This window comes from Melospiza melodia, chromosome 3 (assembly GCF_035770615.1).
Source record: "Melospiza melodia melodia isolate bMelMel2 chromosome 3, bMelMel2.pri, whole genome shotgun sequence".
Taxonomy (NCBI): domain Eukaryota; kingdom Metazoa; phylum Chordata; class Aves; order Passeriformes; family Passerellidae; genus Melospiza; species Melospiza melodia.
Genome location: NC_086196.1, coordinates 113,398,289 through 113,418,250, shown reverse-complemented (window position 1 = coordinate 113,418,250; position 19,962 = coordinate 113,398,289). Strand labels below are relative to the sequence as shown.

The 19,962-nt window shown below is 43.2% G+C and overlaps 1 protein-coding gene across 2 annotated transcripts in view; it reads left to right on the top strand.

Moving 5' to 3' along the window:
* EFEMP1 (EGF containing fibulin extracellular matrix protein 1) overlaps nt 1-15,235 on the top strand; it is a 45,202-nt gene extending 29,967 nt beyond the window's left edge. For both annotated transcript variants that reach the window (XM_063152770.1, XM_063152769.1), the window contains exons 5-11: nt 2,404-2,526; nt 5,883-6,002; nt 8,594-8,713; nt 10,160-10,279; nt 11,708-11,831; nt 11,948-12,143; nt 14,032-15,235. In XM_063152770.1, the coding sequence (XP_063008840.1) occupies nt 2,404-2,526; nt 5,883-6,002; nt 8,594-8,713; nt 10,160-10,279; nt 11,708-11,831; nt 11,948-12,143; nt 14,032-14,190 (962 nt within the window). In that variant the 3' untranslated portion in view covers nt 14,191-15,235. The remainder of the gene's footprint in view (nt 1-2,403; nt 2,527-5,882; nt 6,003-8,593; nt 8,714-10,159; nt 10,280-11,707; nt 11,832-11,947; nt 12,144-14,031) is intronic.
* The last annotated feature ends 4,727 nt before the right edge of the window (nt 15,236-19,962 follow it).

Below are 19,962 nucleotides of genomic sequence, written 5' to 3'. Positions count from 1 at the left end.
CTCCATCAGAGAGAAATGGAGCTGCTCTGCCCCATGCCAAGGAAACTCCAATGTTGCTGTTGCTTCCCTCTGATGACTCCCACACCTCCATTTCTCCGGTAACTCTCTGGACAGTTGGAAACAGACTATTTCTGTAATGGACAGTGATCTGGGTCAGACTGAGTGCCAAGAGCTGGAGCCTCCTCTGGCCTCGCTCACAGGCAGAGCTGCAGCACCACTGCTCAGCTCCAGAGCTCCTTCCCATACTCCACAAGGGCTGGGGCTGCAGCACCACTGCTAAATCCACCAGAGCTCCTTCCCATACTCCACAAGGGCTGGGCTGCTCTGGGATTGCACCAACACAATCCACATTTGGCTCTGCTTTCAGCACAGAAATCCTCACTCACTTCCTCACCCCTGTATCAGTCCCAGCAGTAGGACATATCTGTAACTCCTGCAATACTGGAGATGCCAGCACTGAAACATTTCCAGGTGCTGCTGTTCTCCTCCCACCCTGTTTCCCTTGAACACAACCTTTAGGCCACCAGCCTTGCTCTGCCAGCATGGATTTCCCTGCTCAGGTGGGAGCAGACCCACTCCAAGCATGGCAACCTTACCACCTTCCCTGGGGAAGGCAGGAGGCTGCCTCACTCCCCACACCTTTCACAAACCCACATCTTGGCCAGAACATCAAAACCCTCCAAGGGTTTCCACATGGGGAAGCAGCAAGCAGGCAATAATTGTTTTTTTGTCCAGCTGAACTTACCATCAGAAACAGACAAAAACCATGAGTACAGAAGCAAATTTATGAATCATTTTAGCTTGAGTAGCTTATTATCCAATGCATTTTAACTAATCCATCTTAAAAGGCAACTTCATGTTTACTCATATATGAAGCTCCTAAAGATCAAATAAATCTGCTTTGTTCCAGCACAGTATACAACAAAAAGGACTGGAATTGTACAAGTATTTTATTTCCAGCTTTTGTAGGAACCAGGAGCAAAAAGCTCATGAGCTTCCTGCAAAGACTTGCCCTGAGCTGCCTGGTGTTGGGGTGGCAGGAGGTAGCCAGACCCAAAAATCTTCTTCACACCTGGGAATGTGCTTTGCAGTGTCAGGACACAACAGTGAGCTCAGCAAATCCTGCACCAGCACAGCAGCTTCAGGACTGACACTGAGCAGAAATGCAAAGAGCAGCCTAACTTCCCTATAGAATAAAGGGAAGATGTATGGAAAATATTTGGACATTTGGGGAGAGGGCAAACATTGAGAATTAATTCAAACTGTTGATGGTTTGTTTTTTATTGAATCTTGTGGTTGAAATTGTTTTCATTTGTTATGAGAAAGAATCCATCATTTTTTCCAAAGCACCACCCAGAATCTGCCACTGGTGATGTTCTAACATCCCCAGTGCCTATACAAATAGAGAGGTCAGCTGAGATTTGTAAACTAGAGATCATAAGTTTTAAGGAATTTGTTTATTCAGCCTAGAGTCTCCAAATTGTGTACTATGCCAAAATTCAAAAGTCATCTCACTGTACTGTGTCATGTTACAATAAAAAGCTCTCAAGCATTTTGGATGTTCAGATGAGAAAGCAAATTGTAATTCGTTTGTCAGCACATGCAGTTTAATTATAATTAAGTACCTCCAGCAGTCATAATGAGCAGGCAAAATGAAAATGCTGTTTTTATACTTGTATAAACCTGCATTGAGTGCAAACTAAAAGCTGCCTGAATTACTCTGAAAAGCATCGGGCTAGAACTTGCAGTTTTAGCTGTACTGAGCAAATACAAACACACATCAACTGTTTCCAGAGACTTGAACAGATTGACTGAATTAGGAGAAATTTCATGGGAATGACAAGAGGCAGATCTCTTCCTGATGAGAAGGCCACCACATTCCCAGTTCCAAGTCCCTGTCCAAGGCATGGAGCACGGGAACCATGCAAGAGATCAGCAGAGTCCTTTTAGTACCAGCAAAACAACATATTTCTAACTCCTCTCCTCTTTGAGAAAGAGCTGAACTACATTTGCTGAAATTTTCTGGAGTAATTCAGCATGAAGCATCCAACCAGCGTGGGAAAAAAACCAAAGCAAAACAAAACAGGCAAATGATTCAAATATGATGAAGCTGCAAGAAGTTCACAGAAAATTCTAGACTGACAAGTGCAAAATATTAATGGTATTTGACAAACAAATGTTTAAAATAGCCATATCTGAAAATATCTACAAAGGCAGTGTATGAGAATTAAACATTACCAGATTCCTGATAGCTGCAAGTGTTGAGATGACATCTTGGGAGTGCACCTGAACTTTTCTGCTTGCACTCATAGGTAGCTTGAAGATGTGTAAAGTATTTAGCCTGTGGAAATACTCTAAGTAAATGTAATGACTAATATTGCACTTACTTTCTTTCTTATAAAGATATAGATGAATGTGCAACTGGAACCCACACTTGCAGAGCTGACCAAATGTGTGTCAATTTAAGAGGCTCCTTCAGCTGCCAGTGCCTTCCAGGCTACCAGAAACGAGGGGAGCAGTGTGTGGGTAAGTGCTGCTTTCCATTCAATGATTTTCTTTCATTACCACAGTGACAAACTTCACATTGGTCATAAAGCAGATGGGTATGTGTGGTGTGAAACAGCTGTCTGGCTTTGGAATGTAATGGAAGAGTCACTTTACCACAGTAATTAATCACTAAAACATGGGATGAGGAGCTATTTTAAGGATAATCAACACTTGGAGTTCACAAGCTGAGTTCTGCTAATAGTTCCCATTGTGTGATTGTTTGTGTTGGGGCATTGCCAGTGTCCCAGAGACTGCCACGAGTCCCTGATGGCAGCAAAGCACTTTCCCCTGAGATTCAGCTCCAGGTCCATGGGGCACAGCTCTCCCTCCCCCAGCCCTGCTCCAGGACTGGCTTCCTGAGCACAAATGACAGAGATGGAAGCTCTGAATGCAGGTACAGGAGAGCTGCAGCCTCTAAAACCACCAGGCCTTATTGTCCATGCCAAGACAAGCTGTTGGCACCCTTGGGAGCTATGCAAGCATGGCATGGAATTAAATCCAAGTGCAGGGCAAGCACCACATCTCTCCTGTCCCAGCCTCAGGTGGGGACATCACACCAGAGTGCCATCCCCCTGTCCATGCGTTTGACACTCTTTAATCACCATTTCAAGGGATAAAATACTTTTAGAACCACTCCAGCCATAAGCCTTGGGTTTGTCAGATAATAAAAACAACTATGAAGGAAGAGACATCTACACATCGGGAGGTGATATTTGAGACAGCCTCCTCTAATACACTGCCTGCATTTTATGCAGCTTAGGAGAAAAGCATTTGGGGTTGGGGTTTTTTCCTCTTTCAGGGATCCTGCATTTCAAAGTGTATAAGAATTCTAAAATTCTTATTCCTAATTTTTTTTTAATTTTTTATTCTTAATCTCTTCTCTTCTTGCTAAGGCTCCAGGTAAAAAACTGAGAAGATTTTAGTACACACCTAGAATAACTTCAATTTCTGGGCATGGCCCTTTCTTCAGGATTCCAATCCAAGGGCTGTAGAATAAGAATAAAAATTCTTATCTCTTTCCTAAGAGACATAGATCAGGCCTCAAACTGTCAGATTGGTGTAAACACAGGTGTATCTGATTTCTCTCAGTTCTCTGTGCAGGAGTAGGATGACTAATTTGGAATGTAGGTAGATGAATAGTGTTGGAAGGTCATGCATTTGTTTTTTTTAATATCTGGGGTTTGTTTGGATTTTCTTTATAGCAGGTAAATTATATTACTGACATGCAACAGCATTTCTGATATCAAGATCCTTAGTCCTAAATAATAGGAAACAGGACAGAAGTGAGAAGAAATGGGAGTGATAGACCCTTATACCTAAATGTGAACACATTTGTGCATCTAAATCCATCCATGAAGAGGTCTGGAAAGTGAAATTTCCCTTCTCCTATTTAGGTCAAAACCAAGAATAACACCTGTGTTACATATTACACACTGACCTAAATTACAAGTACATCCCAACAGTTAGTAGTGTCAGCATTTCAGAATAAAGCCTGTCTTTAGGGATTTTATAACAAGTTAGCCAGAAAATGTTCTTGGGGCCAGATCTTGATAGAGGTTCTCCATATGGGAGGAAATGTTTCTCAAATTTGAAAGAAATTTTTCCAGACTATTTTGGCTTGAAGGTAGAAGGAGAAAAAGAGACATTTTTAACAATTGGTTGATTTTAATCTAAATTCACTAACAATTTCTGACTTTTTTTTATAATTTTTTCTTTTTAATTTGCTTGTTCACATATTGCCAAATGAGTCTTTTCTGAAATGCATGACTGCAGGGAGAATGAATTGTTTTCCAGCATCACTTCAAACAGATTTGGCCCAATTGATCAGATGAATCTCAGCCCTTAGATCTGCCCTTGTGCCTAATCCCACAAGGAAAACTCCCACTGAATAAGAGCCAGATCCTGAAAGCATTTATGTGGATAAATGTACCAATGCATTGCTCATATGTAGAATCCTGTTTTTTTAAAGTTACTTATAAGAGCTTAGTCCTGTAAAAGTCAAGCATGGAAATCTACTGTGCCTCCTTAATTTATTCCATTTCCACTTCCAAATTTCTCTTTGCAACAAGAGTTCCAGTGACAATTGCTACTGTATGGAAAGCCAGGAATTTTCCAGCAGAAGCCTTTTCATTCAGAATCATCCAAAACACTCCACTAAGTTCAGCCTTAGATTTGACAAAGAAAGGGTTAACTTGTAAAGATTATTTTTTTCACTTGATATTAAAACAAACACTTTCCTCATTATATTAAAAAAAAAAAATCTTGGCCTCTTTTTAAACACATCTATGATGGAAACAGCTGGAGGTAGGAAATGCAAGATCTGGCATGGATGTGGGAAGTGCCTTTCTTTGTTCCAGTGAATACTGCTCTGATTTGTGTGAGTGTTGATCCTTTGAAATGTCCTATTGTGTACAAGCCCAGAGCACAGCGTTGGGTTTCTTCACCGAGCTCCAGCTACCAGAGCTCAAGGCAGCCACCACACACACAAAAATGGAATAATAAAACATGTTTTCCAGGCAAAGCCAGAGCCACTGTCTCCTCCAGAAGCCTTTTAAAATGCAGAGGGGTGAGGGAATGGGGTGGTGCACGCAGGTGAAAGCCCTGCTCGGATGCACAGCAGGAATGCTGACTCTTGGAAAGGCAGACTGCTCCACCTCAAAAGCAGGGCTGACCTGCAAGGAGAGGCTGTGCAAGGCTCTCAGTGCCTGGGATGCACAGCCAGGTGTGCTGCTGGATGGGAAGGGATCCAGGACAGGCAGCCAGAGGAATGGGAGCAATGGGAAACCCTTGGAGAGCAAGGCAGGGTCTGGGGATTCCCGTGGAAGCACAACCACCTGTTTCCTTTTCAGGCCCATTAATTCTCTATCCTTGCCATTCCACTGCACTTGCACAGAAAATCTGGACTGTTCCTAATGGAGCTGAAAAGATTTAGTATGTGCCAGGAGTGCTGCATGCGAGTTTTTGGGAAAATGAGCTCCAAGCCACATTGGCTGTGTTGGTGAGCACCGTGCCTGATCCTGAGGGATCAGAGAAAGCTGAACAAAACACTGAGTTTTACCTCCACAAAATAAACCAGACCAAGCACTACTGCAGGACTGAGTCAATAAAATAAAGTTGGAATGCACAGTGAAGACAAGGAGCATAAAAGCTTGTTACAAAACAGTCACTTACAGGAAAAGTTCAAGTGTATCTTGTAATATCCAGGGAAGCAGTGCCCAGCTCACGTAAGCTTTCCTCCTGCTTTTAACTAAGTGCAATTAACTTTCCTCAGACACAAGAACAGCAGGGAGGTGCTGTGCTTCCATGTGAACTAACCAGTGTTTTTGGTGCCCCAGACATCGACGAGTGCACCCTGCCCCCGTACTGCCACCACCGCTGCGTGAACACGCCCGGCTCCTACTACTGCCAGTGCAACACTGGCTTCCAGCTGGCATCCAACAACCACACCTGCGTGGGTAAGCACTGCTGGGCACTCCCCAACAGCCCCCAGACACACAGACACCAGCACACACCTGCCAGGCACACACTGAAAGGAAAGCAACACCAACCAGGAAAAGACTGCACTGAGAGGCTCCTCTGCGAGTCAGCCAAGAGTTACAGGAGGGGGGGAGAAAAATTGAGAGTTTTCTTGAATGTCTTATTTTGTTGGCATAGCAGATTTCCAAGGAATATCTAAAGCCTTATATTCAGTATTTAATCCTAGATTGAATTATTCTTTCAGTTCTGCTTTAATATTTCCTGATATTATTCCCAGTTCATACGACACAGGCCAGAACTGGGAATTAAAGGAATCCTACACCTCTGCAGTTAAGGGCAATTTTCAGAGTCACATTTTATGAAAAATCCTTTCCTTAGGATTTTTTCTCCTGAGAAGCCAAGAGGCCTCAGGAACAAAATGTAAACACTGATTATCTGCTGCTGTGGAATGCAACAGGTGCATCTGTGATTGGTCTCATGGTTATTTCTAATTAATGGCCATTCACAGTCCAGCTGTCTGGACTGTGTCAGTCAGTCACAAGCCTTTGCTATCATTCCCTTTCTATTCTTAGCCAGTCTTCTGCTGAAATCCTTTCTTCTATTCTTTTAGTATAGCTTTAATATAGTATATATCATAAAATAATAAATCAAGCCTCCTAAAATATAGAGTCAACATTCTCATCTCTTCCCTCATCCTAAGACCCCTGCAAGCACCATCACAGGTAATTTACCTCAGCACATGGTAAAGAAAGCCTTTAGGACACATTTGAATATCTAGAAAAAGTTAAAAATTGAAACAAGTGTTGCTAAGAGTGACCTTTCAGCTGCGATGTTGCCCTTAGAAATAAAATACTAAGGGAAGCTGCACAGTAAAGCTTTAAGACTGATGTCCAGTTTGAAATCATAACATCTGTTCTAGAAGGATGAGAGTGATAACAAAAGGTAGGTCTGTCTGCAGAAGCACAAAGAGAATGGCTATAAAATCAAGAGACTGGTGATGGAGATGGTCAGCTCTTTTCATGTATGTAAAATTTATACTTTTATATAGTATATAGTTTTGTATTTTATATAATACATTTTTCTATGTATTATATACATAGAGAAATCAGGCTGTGTTTTCCAGCTTCTGCCAACCCTCACCAAGCACCCTGGCACACTGCACAGCTCTGCACTGAGACAGGAATTGCTTGGTTCTCACCAAATCACAGGATTTTAAAAATTGCCCATGGACACAACAGAACCAGGTGACAAAAGTCACTGCCTTGTCCCTTTCCATGGCTCAAATGGAAGGTGGATTCTCTCAGCACTTGACCAAACCCCCCTCTCCTGGCTTTCCAGCCTCCCAGCCTCATCAGGCACATTTCTACCAGGTAAAGGGGAGGAAAGCTTAAGGAGAAGATTTATGAATGGATGATTGCTGCATCAAGGCAAACTCCCATCCGCCCCAGCAGCACTTGACAGCTGTAGCTCTTACATTTGTGTCACGACTTCTGCCTCTATTGAAAATGGGTCAATATTTCTTGGGAAATGAACAGATCTGGGGCTTTGGCCACCAAATTCATTCCTCATGGTAGTATTGGAGGAGGAATGATGTACATCCTCTGCAATGCTGCCAGAAATGAACTCAGAGGGAAAAAAAAGACTTTGTGATGAGTTTTCCCTGTTATCATTCATTTTCAGGACTAGGAGGTTGATTATGCAGAGAATTCATATCCTCTTCACTGGTTGCAGTTTTCTGAGTGCCTCATCTTTGTCAGTTTTTAGGTGTACCTGTAAATTTATAGTGTTGCTGACATTTATAAGCCATGAACTCAAAGGTTTTTCTCCAAGCACTGCTCTCTGCTCATGGAGATATCTGATAAACACAAACATGAATTGAAAATATTCAGGATGGAAATAAAAGGGAAAACATTAAAATCCACAGACTGACAGGAGCAGCAGTTAATCAACAGTCTGTGCCAAACAAGGGCTATAGATTCCAGGGGTGATTAGACTTATATAAACTTCCCATTAAAAATTGCTTCTCTTCTCATACCAGTGTCCTCAAAATGTTCTTGGGATGGGCAACACTATGGAAAATGTAGCACAGAAAAATACCTTCCCCCAATATGGTCTAGGCCTTAGAGCTCTGCAGAACTCTACTGGCCTCAAAGGCTCATGTTATAATTGCAATGGAATTTAAAAGAACAAATTTTCAGAGTAATAAATAGCTCAAATAAATCTTAACCACTGCATGCTGAGAGGTCTTATCAGTATGTGTTCCTTATATCAATTATTTATAGAGACTTGGCATTTCATACCTGAAAAAAAGGCACTGGAATGTGCAGCTTAATAGCCACATTAAACATTTTTGGGAGAATTCATCACACATTAGAATAACTCTCATTCCTGGAAAAATACTGGTTTTTACATGGAATGTAAAGCACAGATCTAACATTGCTCCAGTGTCCGCAGAGCCACATTGATAGAGCCAGCTGAGCTTCTCCTGAGCAACAGGCCCAGCCTAAGAATTAATCCACCAAGCCTAATTACCACCTACATGAGAAAAATATCTCCTTTTTCCCTTCAGACATAAATGAATGTGATGCCAACAACCCATGTGCACAGCAGTGCTACAATATCCTGGGTTCTTTCATTTGCCAGTGTAATCCAGGCTTTGAGCTAAGCAGTGACAGAATCAACTGTGAAGGTGAGACTTTTCTTTGTCTTGGAAAAGAAAATTTTTTGTTGTTTTTATTTGCACTGAAGCCTTTCTGTGAACTAAGGGACAGAATAGAAATGGAGACAATCTGTGGGTAGAGTTTGTAGTCAAAACCCTAAGGATATTTATTTTTTATGGTACAAAGGAGGCTAATTTACACTTGAGTAGCTGCAGCTGCTCTCAGGTACAGGTAGGAATGGGTCTCTCCATAGCAAGTGCAAAACAGGACACAGATTCCTGCACTTCAGATCCCAAGTGGGAAGAAAGATTTCTGAACCCTGATTGCACAAACTCCCTGGAATTGTGGGTGGTCTAATGCTGATGATCATTAAATGAATTGGAAAGGAATGCACAGCAAAAACAAGGGCAATTTTGTGTGTTGTTAGGCTCCTCCGAAAACAAAACCTCCAATTCCTGATTTAAGGGGGCCACAAGTGTGCTTTTGAGGTGCTTTGCAGCCTGTGTACACAAACAGCATGCCTCCTGTACAATTACACAATCAACACTTTATTTCCTGTGCCAGAGGCACCACAGGGGTGCCCTAATCTCCTCTTGGACACATGATGACCTCACCCTTAGAGCCCACAGCCTTTCTACCAGCCTTGCAGGCAGAGAGGTCCCTGCTTCAGCACTGCCCTCCCCAGTGAGCTGGGAGAGCTGCTACAGATGCTCCCTCTGTTTAACCTAATCTTGGGTTAATAATTATAATAATAATAGGTTAACCCAGCTGCTTACCCTAATCCCATTTGAACGGAGCAGGGAACAGAACAGGAACAGCCTCCAAGGACACCCCTGAGCCCAGCCCAAGAGCTGGGCTCAGCTCAGAGGTAGGAGGAGGGAGGTCTGTGCTTGCCAAGCCAAGCCCTCCTCTTGACGGGTTTAAACTCATTTCCTGTTGATGGCATGCACTGTTCAGTTCTGCTTCACACCAGGCCTCCCTCACGAGGGACTGATGGATACACAAGGATAAAGAAGCAGGGGAATGGTATCTACTGATTATTATTAGAAGGCAAAAAAAAAAAAAAAAAAGATCTTTCTTTCTTTCCCAGAGAGCTACTCCATGAGCGTAGGGCACAAGTACAAGGGCAACATTTTTGCCTTACTAACTAATCTCACAGCTGTGGGTTTTTTCCTCAAAGTCATCACATTTTGGAATACTGCAAGTATACACAATTTCAAGAGTTATTTTCCCAAATCTGTTCTGAAGTCTAATTTAGCTTCTGCTTCCTCAAATCCAAACTTCTTTTGGAGGATTACTGACAAAATCCCAGCAGAGCTCACCCTTCCATTCTCAAAGTATTAAGCAGCACATTTCAGGTTTTGGATAGCTGTTTTTAGATACTTTTTTCCCCCAAGCATTAAGATGATATATTTAGTTCTGCAACAAGGTAAATTTCCAAAGCCAATAACACACAGCTCTTTTGCTCTCTGCAGACACTGACGAATGCAGAACCTCAAGTTACTTATGTCAGTACCAGTGTGTCAACGAGCCAGGGAAGTTCTCCTGCGTGTGCCCTGAAGGGTACCAGGTAGTAGGAGGCAGGACATGCCAAGGTAAGTGCCCTCCCCTTGGCAGGCTCAGCCCTGAGTTTTTTACACCACTTCAGGCTAAGGGTGATTGCTGGATAAATGGTTGTACTGCCTGACAGGATTACTGTGGTGATAGCAGAAGATATGTTGATAAAGCACTTGATGATTCATTAAATATCTTTTAATCTCATTTGAATCCTTCAGCTCAAACTCCAAGTCCTTTGGATTCCTAAGACAAAATTTCAGTTTTTGCAGCCCTCAGGTAAAGCTTGGCTTGGATGTCAAGGTAGTGGCTCTAAATTTGAGATCAACATCCCTGAATAAATCCAGGTCATGAAACATGGATTTATATCATGTTTCTTTTCAGAGAGATTCCTAAATCCAGTCACAGTAAGAATTAAAGATATGTTTCTCCTGATAAAGGAGAAAAAAATGCAAGCCTTCAGCAGCTTAGATAATTTGTGTGTAGAAAAATAAATGTTCTGGCCAGGTGCCACCAAATGCTAGGATTTTCAAGTTTGTGGTTTTTTCTCAGTGATGCTAAAAGTCTCTGCATCTTTTTAGAATATACTGTTCTGCAATATTCTAAGTGCAAGAACTATTGCTTCTGTAATGCAGAACCAGATTGAACAGAAAATATTTTTAGAAATAAAGAGGTGTGATAATTAGGGCCAGAAAACAGGAGAAAATAACTCTTCTTTATGAGCATTTTGTCTTACAAAATCCTGCTTAACTTCTTTTCCTTCTGAAGAACAGCAGCTGACACTGAGCATTGCAGAATGGTTGATTTAAGCACATAAAAACCTATTTGTGCCTTCCAAGAGATTACATTTGGATAAAGCCTTTCTCTGCCTGTATGAAATTTAGGAGACCTTGTGGGTAGACAGTGGGGCTCTGGCACTGACAGGAAACAGAGCATTAATGCAGTGCAAGGCTCACAGTCTCCACCTCCCTTCAGGGGTCTTTTCTCAGGCAAAAGAAACTCTACTTTGCACAACACATGAGTTTTCACTATTTCTTCTAAAGCTATTTTGGTGAAAATGTAGCCATTAATGAAGCACTTTAGAGCATGAAGCCCAGGTTATAATAACTGAGAAGCCACAAAAGGCAGGCAATCACAATTCTTCCTTGAGACCTTTTTCCTCTGTCTCCAGGACACCTTTGGCTGTAAAATCATTCTTTGCTAATTATAAACTTGACAGCCCTTCCACAGTTGCATTATATATGATTAATGTGCATCTCCAGTCAGCTAAAAACATTCAGTCTTGCTTAACACCCAACAAGCAAGTTTATTCCACTTCTGCACAGAGAAACCCTTTATAGCCAAGTCCCAGAAAACAACACAAGGACATGGAAAGCTGATGGGTTTCAACAGACAAACAGATTTTTTTGTAGGACCTTTGTAGCAACCCTGTTTCCATCTGCTTTGACACAGCATCTCCTTCCTCCTAGATATAAATGAGTGTGAGACCACTAATGAATGCAGAGAGGATGAAATCTGCTGGAATTACCATGGAGGGTTCCGTTGTTACCCCAGAAATCCTTGTCAAGAGCCCTACATCCTTACCTCGGAGAAGTAAGGGAAAACTGAAATCTTGTGTTTTAGGCTCATCCTGAAGAAGGGCCATGAAGGAATGAAGAGAACTTTGTGTTTTAATGCCTTTTGCTGTGCTCTCCCCTGTCTGTGTGCAGCCGCTGCGTGTGCCCGGTGTCCAACGCCATTTGCCGGGAGCTGCCCTACTCGGTGGTGTACAAGTACATGAGCATCCGCTCCGACAGGACCGTGCCCTCCGACATCTTCCAGATCCAGGCCACCAGCATCTACCCCAACACCATCAACACCTTCAGGATCAAGTCTGGCAATGAGAACGGAGAGTTCTACCTGAGGGTGAGTACTGGGGGCACTCAGACCCTGCCTCCACACTGCCCCATCCTTGTGACAACCCCAAAGGTCCCCAGAAGGCTTCCACAACACCCCTAAGTTCAGCAGCTTTTGCTGCTTCCTTACCAAGTGTGCTCTGTTTCCAGTTTTTAACAAGCCTTTAACTCTCCTACCTGAAAACCCTAAACGGTGACTCCAACTCTCAGGAATATTTAGCAATCCTGGGACAGCCATGTCAGATTCACACAAAATAACTCCCTGCATTCCCCTCTCTGTACCAACACGTCAGATAAATCTGAGGACACACATAAATCTAGGACACAATTATAGAAAGATTCCTTTTACAATTACATTAATTACAATTCTTATTTTACAAATTAAGAAATCAATAACAGCATTCTAGAAATCCGTGCCCCATCCCAAGGTAAGCTCAGGGCAACTTACAGTGCTGTTGAGACATAATTAAACCTTCATTTCCCATAGGAAAAACCAAGGAAGTTCAAAATACTTGGGATAGCAGTATTTCCTGTTAGTGGGATACATTCAAGTAGATACACATGAATGGAAGCATCTAGAATATCTGCTTTCTAAGCAGATGTTTTTTGGGTTTTTGGGAAGAAATCTCATTTTATTGAACCCCTATAATATTTACAAATTCCTGAGAAATCCTTCCTTCATATATGGCTTTACACTCAGTAAAACAGATTCAGCACAAAAACCTTCTATCAGAAATACAGTAATTGGGAGGTTTTCATGTTTGATTATTTTCCTTCCAATCAGGAGATTATGGGCTTTTGATAGTACAGCAAGTGTACCAAGCTGTGGTATTGCCATTTACACCACATTTACCCAAGGTGGGAATAGGGAACTACTCATCCACATATCATTTGTTGTGACATAACAAATCCAGGGGAAAACACTGGATTACAGGTTACACATCAAAACCCCCTAACTACCCCCAAAATACAAACAGCTACTTGCTTAAAATAAAAACAAGATCACTGCAGGTCCCACTTGGGTTAGACCCCAGTGTGGCCCTCAGACTGACCCTTGGAGTTCTCACCTCCTGTTGCCACCCAACAAGAAATCACAGGCCTTAAATAAGGAAGCACCTGTTTATCCTGCCAGGGGACTGTGGTAAACAAAAGCTTACTTGGAAGTTATTCCTACTGTTGTAGTAAAATGCTGAGCTGGCTCCTGGATGCAGCAGATGGGTTGGATTCATCTGAGCACCCAACTCACATGACATGGGGAAAAAATATTTGTAGTAGGCAAAGAGAGAGATGGAGCTGACCCATCTGGAAAAGGCAAAACTGCTGGACAAACCAGCAGCATAACCCCAGATTGGGAAAAGAGCTTTGAAGCAAAACAAGATGGGGATAGCAATAGGCACACACCAGTAACAAAAATTCCCAGTGTTTACAAGGACAGCACAACTTCTGGAGCATGAGCCACAAGACAGTTTTGACTTTCCCTCCACTGAACAAACTACCTCACTGTTAAAGACATTAGAGCTCTTGTTTCACTTGTTCTCCATTTTAAAACCTGGTAGATGGGCTTAAAACAAAAACCATCTTGGGATAGATTACCACTTCCCACATCCTCCCAGGGAGTCAGCATAACCAGGAACAGATTTTGCAGCACAGTTTATTCCTGTGGGGCTCAGTCAGGTGGAGCTTTCCCTGCAGCACAGCCAGGTGTGAGATTAGCCATGGCCCTTTGGAAGTGTTAAAAGTGCCCTTGCCTGGTGCAGGCCTGTGCTGAGGCAGAGCCGTGAGGGAGGGAGGGACCGCACGGAGCCGTGAGGGAGGGGGGACCGCACGGAGCCGTGGCACAGCAGCAGGAGTTGCTGTGGGCTGGGCTGAGCCGGGCTGTGCTGTTGTTATTGTTGCAGCAAACCAGCACGGTGAGCGCCATGCTGGTGCTGGTGAAGTCGCTGTCGGGCCCCAGGGAGCACATCGTGGACCTGGAGATGCTGACAGTGAACAGCCTGAACTACCGCACGAGCTCGGTGCTGCGGCTAACCATCATCGTGGGCCCCTACGCCTTCTAGCGCCCGCAGCCACCCCGCACCAAAGAATAGTACCCAAAACAAAGCACTTACTATTGTTATTTATAGATTTTTGCTCTCTTTTTAAAAAGAATTTGTTTAGTAAGTTGATCTCTGTTATTCGCACGTTACACCTGTAATTCCGAATTAGTAGATGTGTTCCATAGTATAACATGGGCATTGTCACTTTCTGTATAAAGATTTAAATCTTTTTTTTATTACCTTCCTTGGACTAGATACATACTATGCTTTTATATGAGAACTGTATGTTCATACTATCCTGTAAAGCTTCACACACCCTTCCTAGCCAAATAGGTCATGCAATTTAAAAGTGATCTTCTGTTTTGTTTTTATTTTAAATTCTAATGCAGCTACACTGAATCTCAAAAAAGAAAAAAATTATGTAGTACGAATGATACACAAAGTAACAGTTATCTGATAAGCTAAAATATATTTCTTATTTTTAACTACTTTGTAACAAAAGGTAACAGTAAATAAAAATCTATTTCTGTAGACATTTATGTGCTATCACAGTTGGATTTTCTAATCTGGGTTGGAGGTAAAGTGACATTGTGAGAAATGCTTTGCATCGGGTTTTTGTATGCAGATTGTATTAACCATACCATGGAATAACATTACGCTCTCTCCAAGAAAAATAGACCATAGGAAGAAAATATCCCCAACAAAGAAAGAAACTCCAAATGGGAAATCACCAGACAGGGCACAAATGTCCATGAGAACACTGTTGGTAGTTACTGCTCAGAGGGAGGCAGCATTTTCAGACTGAAGTTAACATACCATTTTCCAGAAATATGTTGTATACTAAGAATTGAGTGCATTTTCTTATTAAGTTATATCATTTTCAAGCACTCAGTCCTGTTCTTGCTCTTACAACTCAGATGTATCATGTACAGTGTTCATAAAATTTATTTCTAATTCAAGAACTAATAACATCTTTTGTAATATGTAAAATCTTATTTCTTGTTTAAAATGTAGTAGTTAATCCTTTGATGTACAAAATTTTTAATAAAGATCTTACCATATTGTATTTGGTCTCTTTAGAGGTAGCTTGTTACTACTGCTGTTATTGTCACGTACTGTGGGAGTTGGCAAAGCCGTGTTGAGGTCTGAACAGTCAGAGGGATCCAGATCTCAGCCTGTACAGGATGAGTTCTTGGAAGACTCACAACACAATTCCTTTGTAGAAGAATAAGCCTGCTGCCTACTGAGATTTAGTTTTACTGACAGCAAAAGTTCAGAGCAAAACTTTGAGCAGGCCACAACCACTGTGACTGAGGGCAACACATCCCTCTGCCTGGGCAGACTGCAGAGCAGGACCCCATTAACCAATGATCATTCCTGCAGGAAGTCATTTGTGGCTTTAAACAAACATTTCATCTGCCAAAAGGCTCAGAGCACGTGGCTGCAGCACAGGCCAGGAAATGGTGCTGGTGCTGGGTCACGTTCTCTGCCTGGGGCCCAAAGCAGTGGGGTGAGACCCCCAGCACTCCTCATCCCTTCCAGCAGGGAGGGGCTCCCCAGGACAAGTCCAGTTGCTCTGTAGTGGGATTTAACTGGGATTTGCCATGGTGAAAAGTCTCTGTGACAGAGTTTGGCTTGCAGGGAGCTCCTTCCTCCCCATTAATGGCTCCAAACCCACTCAGTCTGAAAGCCAGCTCCTCGATCCACACAAGCACTGAGCAAGCTGCCTCCAGCCTCCTGCTCCTGCATGCAACTCCCATGGCAAATGCTCACCTCTACACATCCTTTAATCAACTTTGTCTCTCCATGTAGACTGCCCTCATGAGCTGTGCTGCCTCTCAGGCACCCCCTTCCATCCCCAACATCAGCACTGTTCTCTCACACCAACTTTTAACTTCCAAATTGCACAATTCAGCATTGCCCAGTCCAAGAAAATCAGTTTTGGTGCTTTTCTGGGCAATTCTCTTGAGAGGTGCCCAGAGGAGGCTCAAGTGGCTTTGCCTCCTTAAGGGCCCAGAACTTGAAGGGCACCAGGCTGGTCCCTGGAGCAAATTAAGGAACCCACAAATCATCCCTGAAGTCTCCAAGCTGCCAAGATCTGTCCCAAGGATTTTCTGTACCGGTTTTTATATCAGTTTTACCAACAGCCCTTTTAAGCCTTCCTTTTAAAACTCTGCTCATCTGACAGTAACCCAAACGTGATCACTTTATATAAAAATATTTCTACACCTCTCAAAGGGCAGGAGCAGCAGAGGCAGTTTCACCTCACACGTGTCCAAGTCATGCTCAGCCTGCACAGTCCTGCACACCTCACTGTGCAGGATTCTTGGCTTAATCCATTTTATTTACACACCACTGCCCTGCTCCCTGTCCGTTTGCAATATCCAGGTGCCCAGCAGATCACTGAGAGCCCAAAGTGGCCGAGTCAGAGGCTGTCACAGCTCAGGAGGGCAGATGCAGCCATGGGTCACTGTTCTGCAGGCTGGTTCAGCCTGAAGGTGGTCATTGGGCGTGGGCAGCACTTCCATGAGCCCGGAGCTGGAATAACAGCAGCCCCTCCAAAGCAAAACAGGAGCTGAGCAGGAACTGGCAGGGGGTGGCTGGTTTTGTTTTGGGTAGGGGTGGGGTATGTGACTGAGCCTGAAAGGAGCCCACAGTCAGAATGAGAAGATGGTTCAGAGCCTGAACCAGGAGAGCTTTTGCACACCAAAAACCCTGCATGTTTTTAGGAGAGAAACCTACAGGTCCTCCAGTTCTCCAGGCAAGCAAAGCTTCACCTGCTCCCTACAAATTGTACAAAAGTGCAGCAAACACACAACAAGAGTTTGAAAAGTTACTTGGATTATAAGAGACACTAAAACCCCAAGAAGTTATGAGAGCAGAGTGTTTGCTCAGCCTTCTCTGTATCCCACTGCCATGACCATTTCCAAGAGCACTCTCCAGGAAGGATTCTCATATAAATCTGTCAATGTTGGAGAAGAATCTAAATCAGGATCACATGCAAAGTTTAGTATCTTCTCAGAAACAAAACGGAGAAAAGAGAGGAAAAAATGGGATGAGTTAACAGAACTTAAGGAAATCAAAATGCAAGTTCATTCACTTCCCCAGGACCACCTGAACACAGTGCAGTGGGATTATTTTACTTGGAAGGCTCACAAATGCAAGTTTGTTGTTGAACCCCGTTTCCATAGCTGCAAAGAGTTGCTTGTGTTTTGAATGATCATCCGTGTTTCTAACTTCATAAGTCTCCTAATAAAATATAGAACAGCTGCTGCCCCAGTCAGCTGTTGAGCATATGGAGCCCACCAGGGACAAAGCCCACTGTTAACATAGAGAATTATTTTTAACGCCCTCACATATCTAAACCTCCCCATCATCTCAGCAAAATGGCACTATTCCACACTTCCCAGCTGGGGGAACACCTGCGTCATGCAAAGCTCAACTGGGCTGCATCTGCTACAAAACCCAACTTTATTTCATCTGGCCAGCAGAAAAAAGTGATCAGCCTCAGTGAATAGGGCAAAAAGTTAACTGTGCTCTAGATCTGGGGAAAAGCAGATGTCTAGTTAAGATGTTTATACAGCAAACATTTCTGTATATATTAGGAGGAAAGAGAGCTGTTTAATAAAACAGGGTTGGGTTAGAGTTGCCAAAGCAAATTTGAAGGGCAGTACAACAGCTTTTGTAATTTTTGCATGGGAAAAGATACGAAATCCTGTTTTATATTGATTATGTGCATTGAACAAGTAATTTTTTCAAGTGACCTCAAAATTAACTCCTTAAAGTCTCACACTTACTGTGTGTATTTGCTCAGTAGAAAAAATTGCAAATATCATGTCACAAACAGGACAAGGTAGCACTGAAGGCATCCCCTGATTTATTCTCTGCTATCTCAGTATTCTCCTTGATACTGACTGAGGGACCAAGACACAGCAATACTTCCTGCAGACCAAAATACTGGAACCGGTGAGCTCCATGTTTTGTTTGCAAACACCTTCACTGTGTCAGTCAAATGCTTTCTCATGAGAAAAATTATTTTGCTTTCTGCTCCAGAATCCCAATCATCCCAGAAGCAACATCAGCACTCTGCATCCCTGCTCCCTCACAGAAATGCATCTGGATAATTAGTATTTTTTAATGTCAATAGTATTTTTGTAACTTCTACCTAACCACAAAGTACATTTATACTCAAACAGGATAAACAGTCAAAAGGTGCAGCTCTCAGCTAAGCACTCCAGCAGCCCCTGCCCTGCAAACACACTGTGCTGCACTTCATTGCATTGCTGTAATAAAACATTCTTTTTTTTCCTCTCCCCCCAAACCTTAAGACACCCACTAAAACTTCTGCAGGTCCACAAAAACCCCCAAAGCAAAGACATGGCCCATCCCCATCCATACACCTGAACAAGCACACAGAAAGGCTTTCAAATGGAGCAGCCTGCCAGCTGGGTTGACATAAACAACATATTTATGCTGTTAAATTCTGAAACCAGAGCCATGGAAGTTACACAGGCACCTCAAGGTTTAAATGCTGCCAGTGCCACTCCAGAAACATCTGAACCTGTAACCACCTCCTCTGGAGGGGTCACATTTTCTTCTTGCACTGGAGTGTTTCTGGAGTATCTCTGTGCAACATACAGGAATGTTTCCTATACAGAATATATACAACAAACACCCATGTGGGAAGTCAAAAGAGCAAAATTCCTGCAGGCGGCATGGAAACTAGGAAAACAAACAAATTTTGGAGCAAGGGCTGCAGAGGGGAAGCCAACATACCAAAACAGCAGGGTAAAAGGCATTATTAAAATCAATAAGTCATTCTCTGAGAAGCTGAGGCTGTACATGAACACGGCAAATGGAAATGTTCCTGAGCTCTGCAAGGTCAGGGGTGAAAACAAACACGGCAGGCCAAAGGAGCAGCTTGCAAATGCCTGCACTGGCAAATCACAACTCTCCCAATCACAGCAAAAGCAACATCCCAGGAGGCTGATGGGGCCACACATCGGGGAGACAAGCAAAAACAATAATGCCATGGCAAAAAAAATGAAGTGAAACTTTCTGTTGCATGCCTGGAGGAGGAATTTGGCACAACAGCACTGTGCCAGAGCTGCTCTTACAGGCAATGTATCAAAGGACCTGCCCCAGAGTAAGAAGTGGATAAAAGAAGGGGAACAGAACATTTTGCTAATGATATCCAGTTGTTCAGGTAAAGATGAGCATCCTCTGGAAAACAGCCCTTCCAGTGCTCTGAGTATTGAGCTGGAAATGCCAAATAAAACCAAAGGGGATAAATGCAAAGTGATGCACATGCAGGAAGTGATCCCAGCTTCATTTGAACAGCAAAGGCCTCTGGACTGACCACCACCTCCCAGGAGAGCATCAGGGTTATGGCAGACCATGCAAAGAGGAAACCACAACGCCACAAAGCTAATCCAGCATCAGGAGTAACTGGGGATCAGAGCAGGGAACAAAGCTGAACCTTTGCACACTTGTGCAAATTCACTACAGCATAAACACAGCTTGGAGCTTGGGTCCTGTCCCCTTCTTACAGCAGGATGCTGGGAATGTTAAAGCCCAGAGCAGGCTGAGATTTAAGTGCACACATCCACAGCAAAGCCTCCCAAGAGCCATTAAATACATGGCTGTCCTGGACAGGAGCCTTTCCCCTGCCAGGGAAGCATTTCCAGTTTGCTATGGGCAGCTCCAGAGCTGCTCACGCCCTTGCCAGGAGCTCTGCTGTCAGCACCAGCCCTTGTGATGCCAAATGCCCCAAACCTGGAAACGTCACCAAGA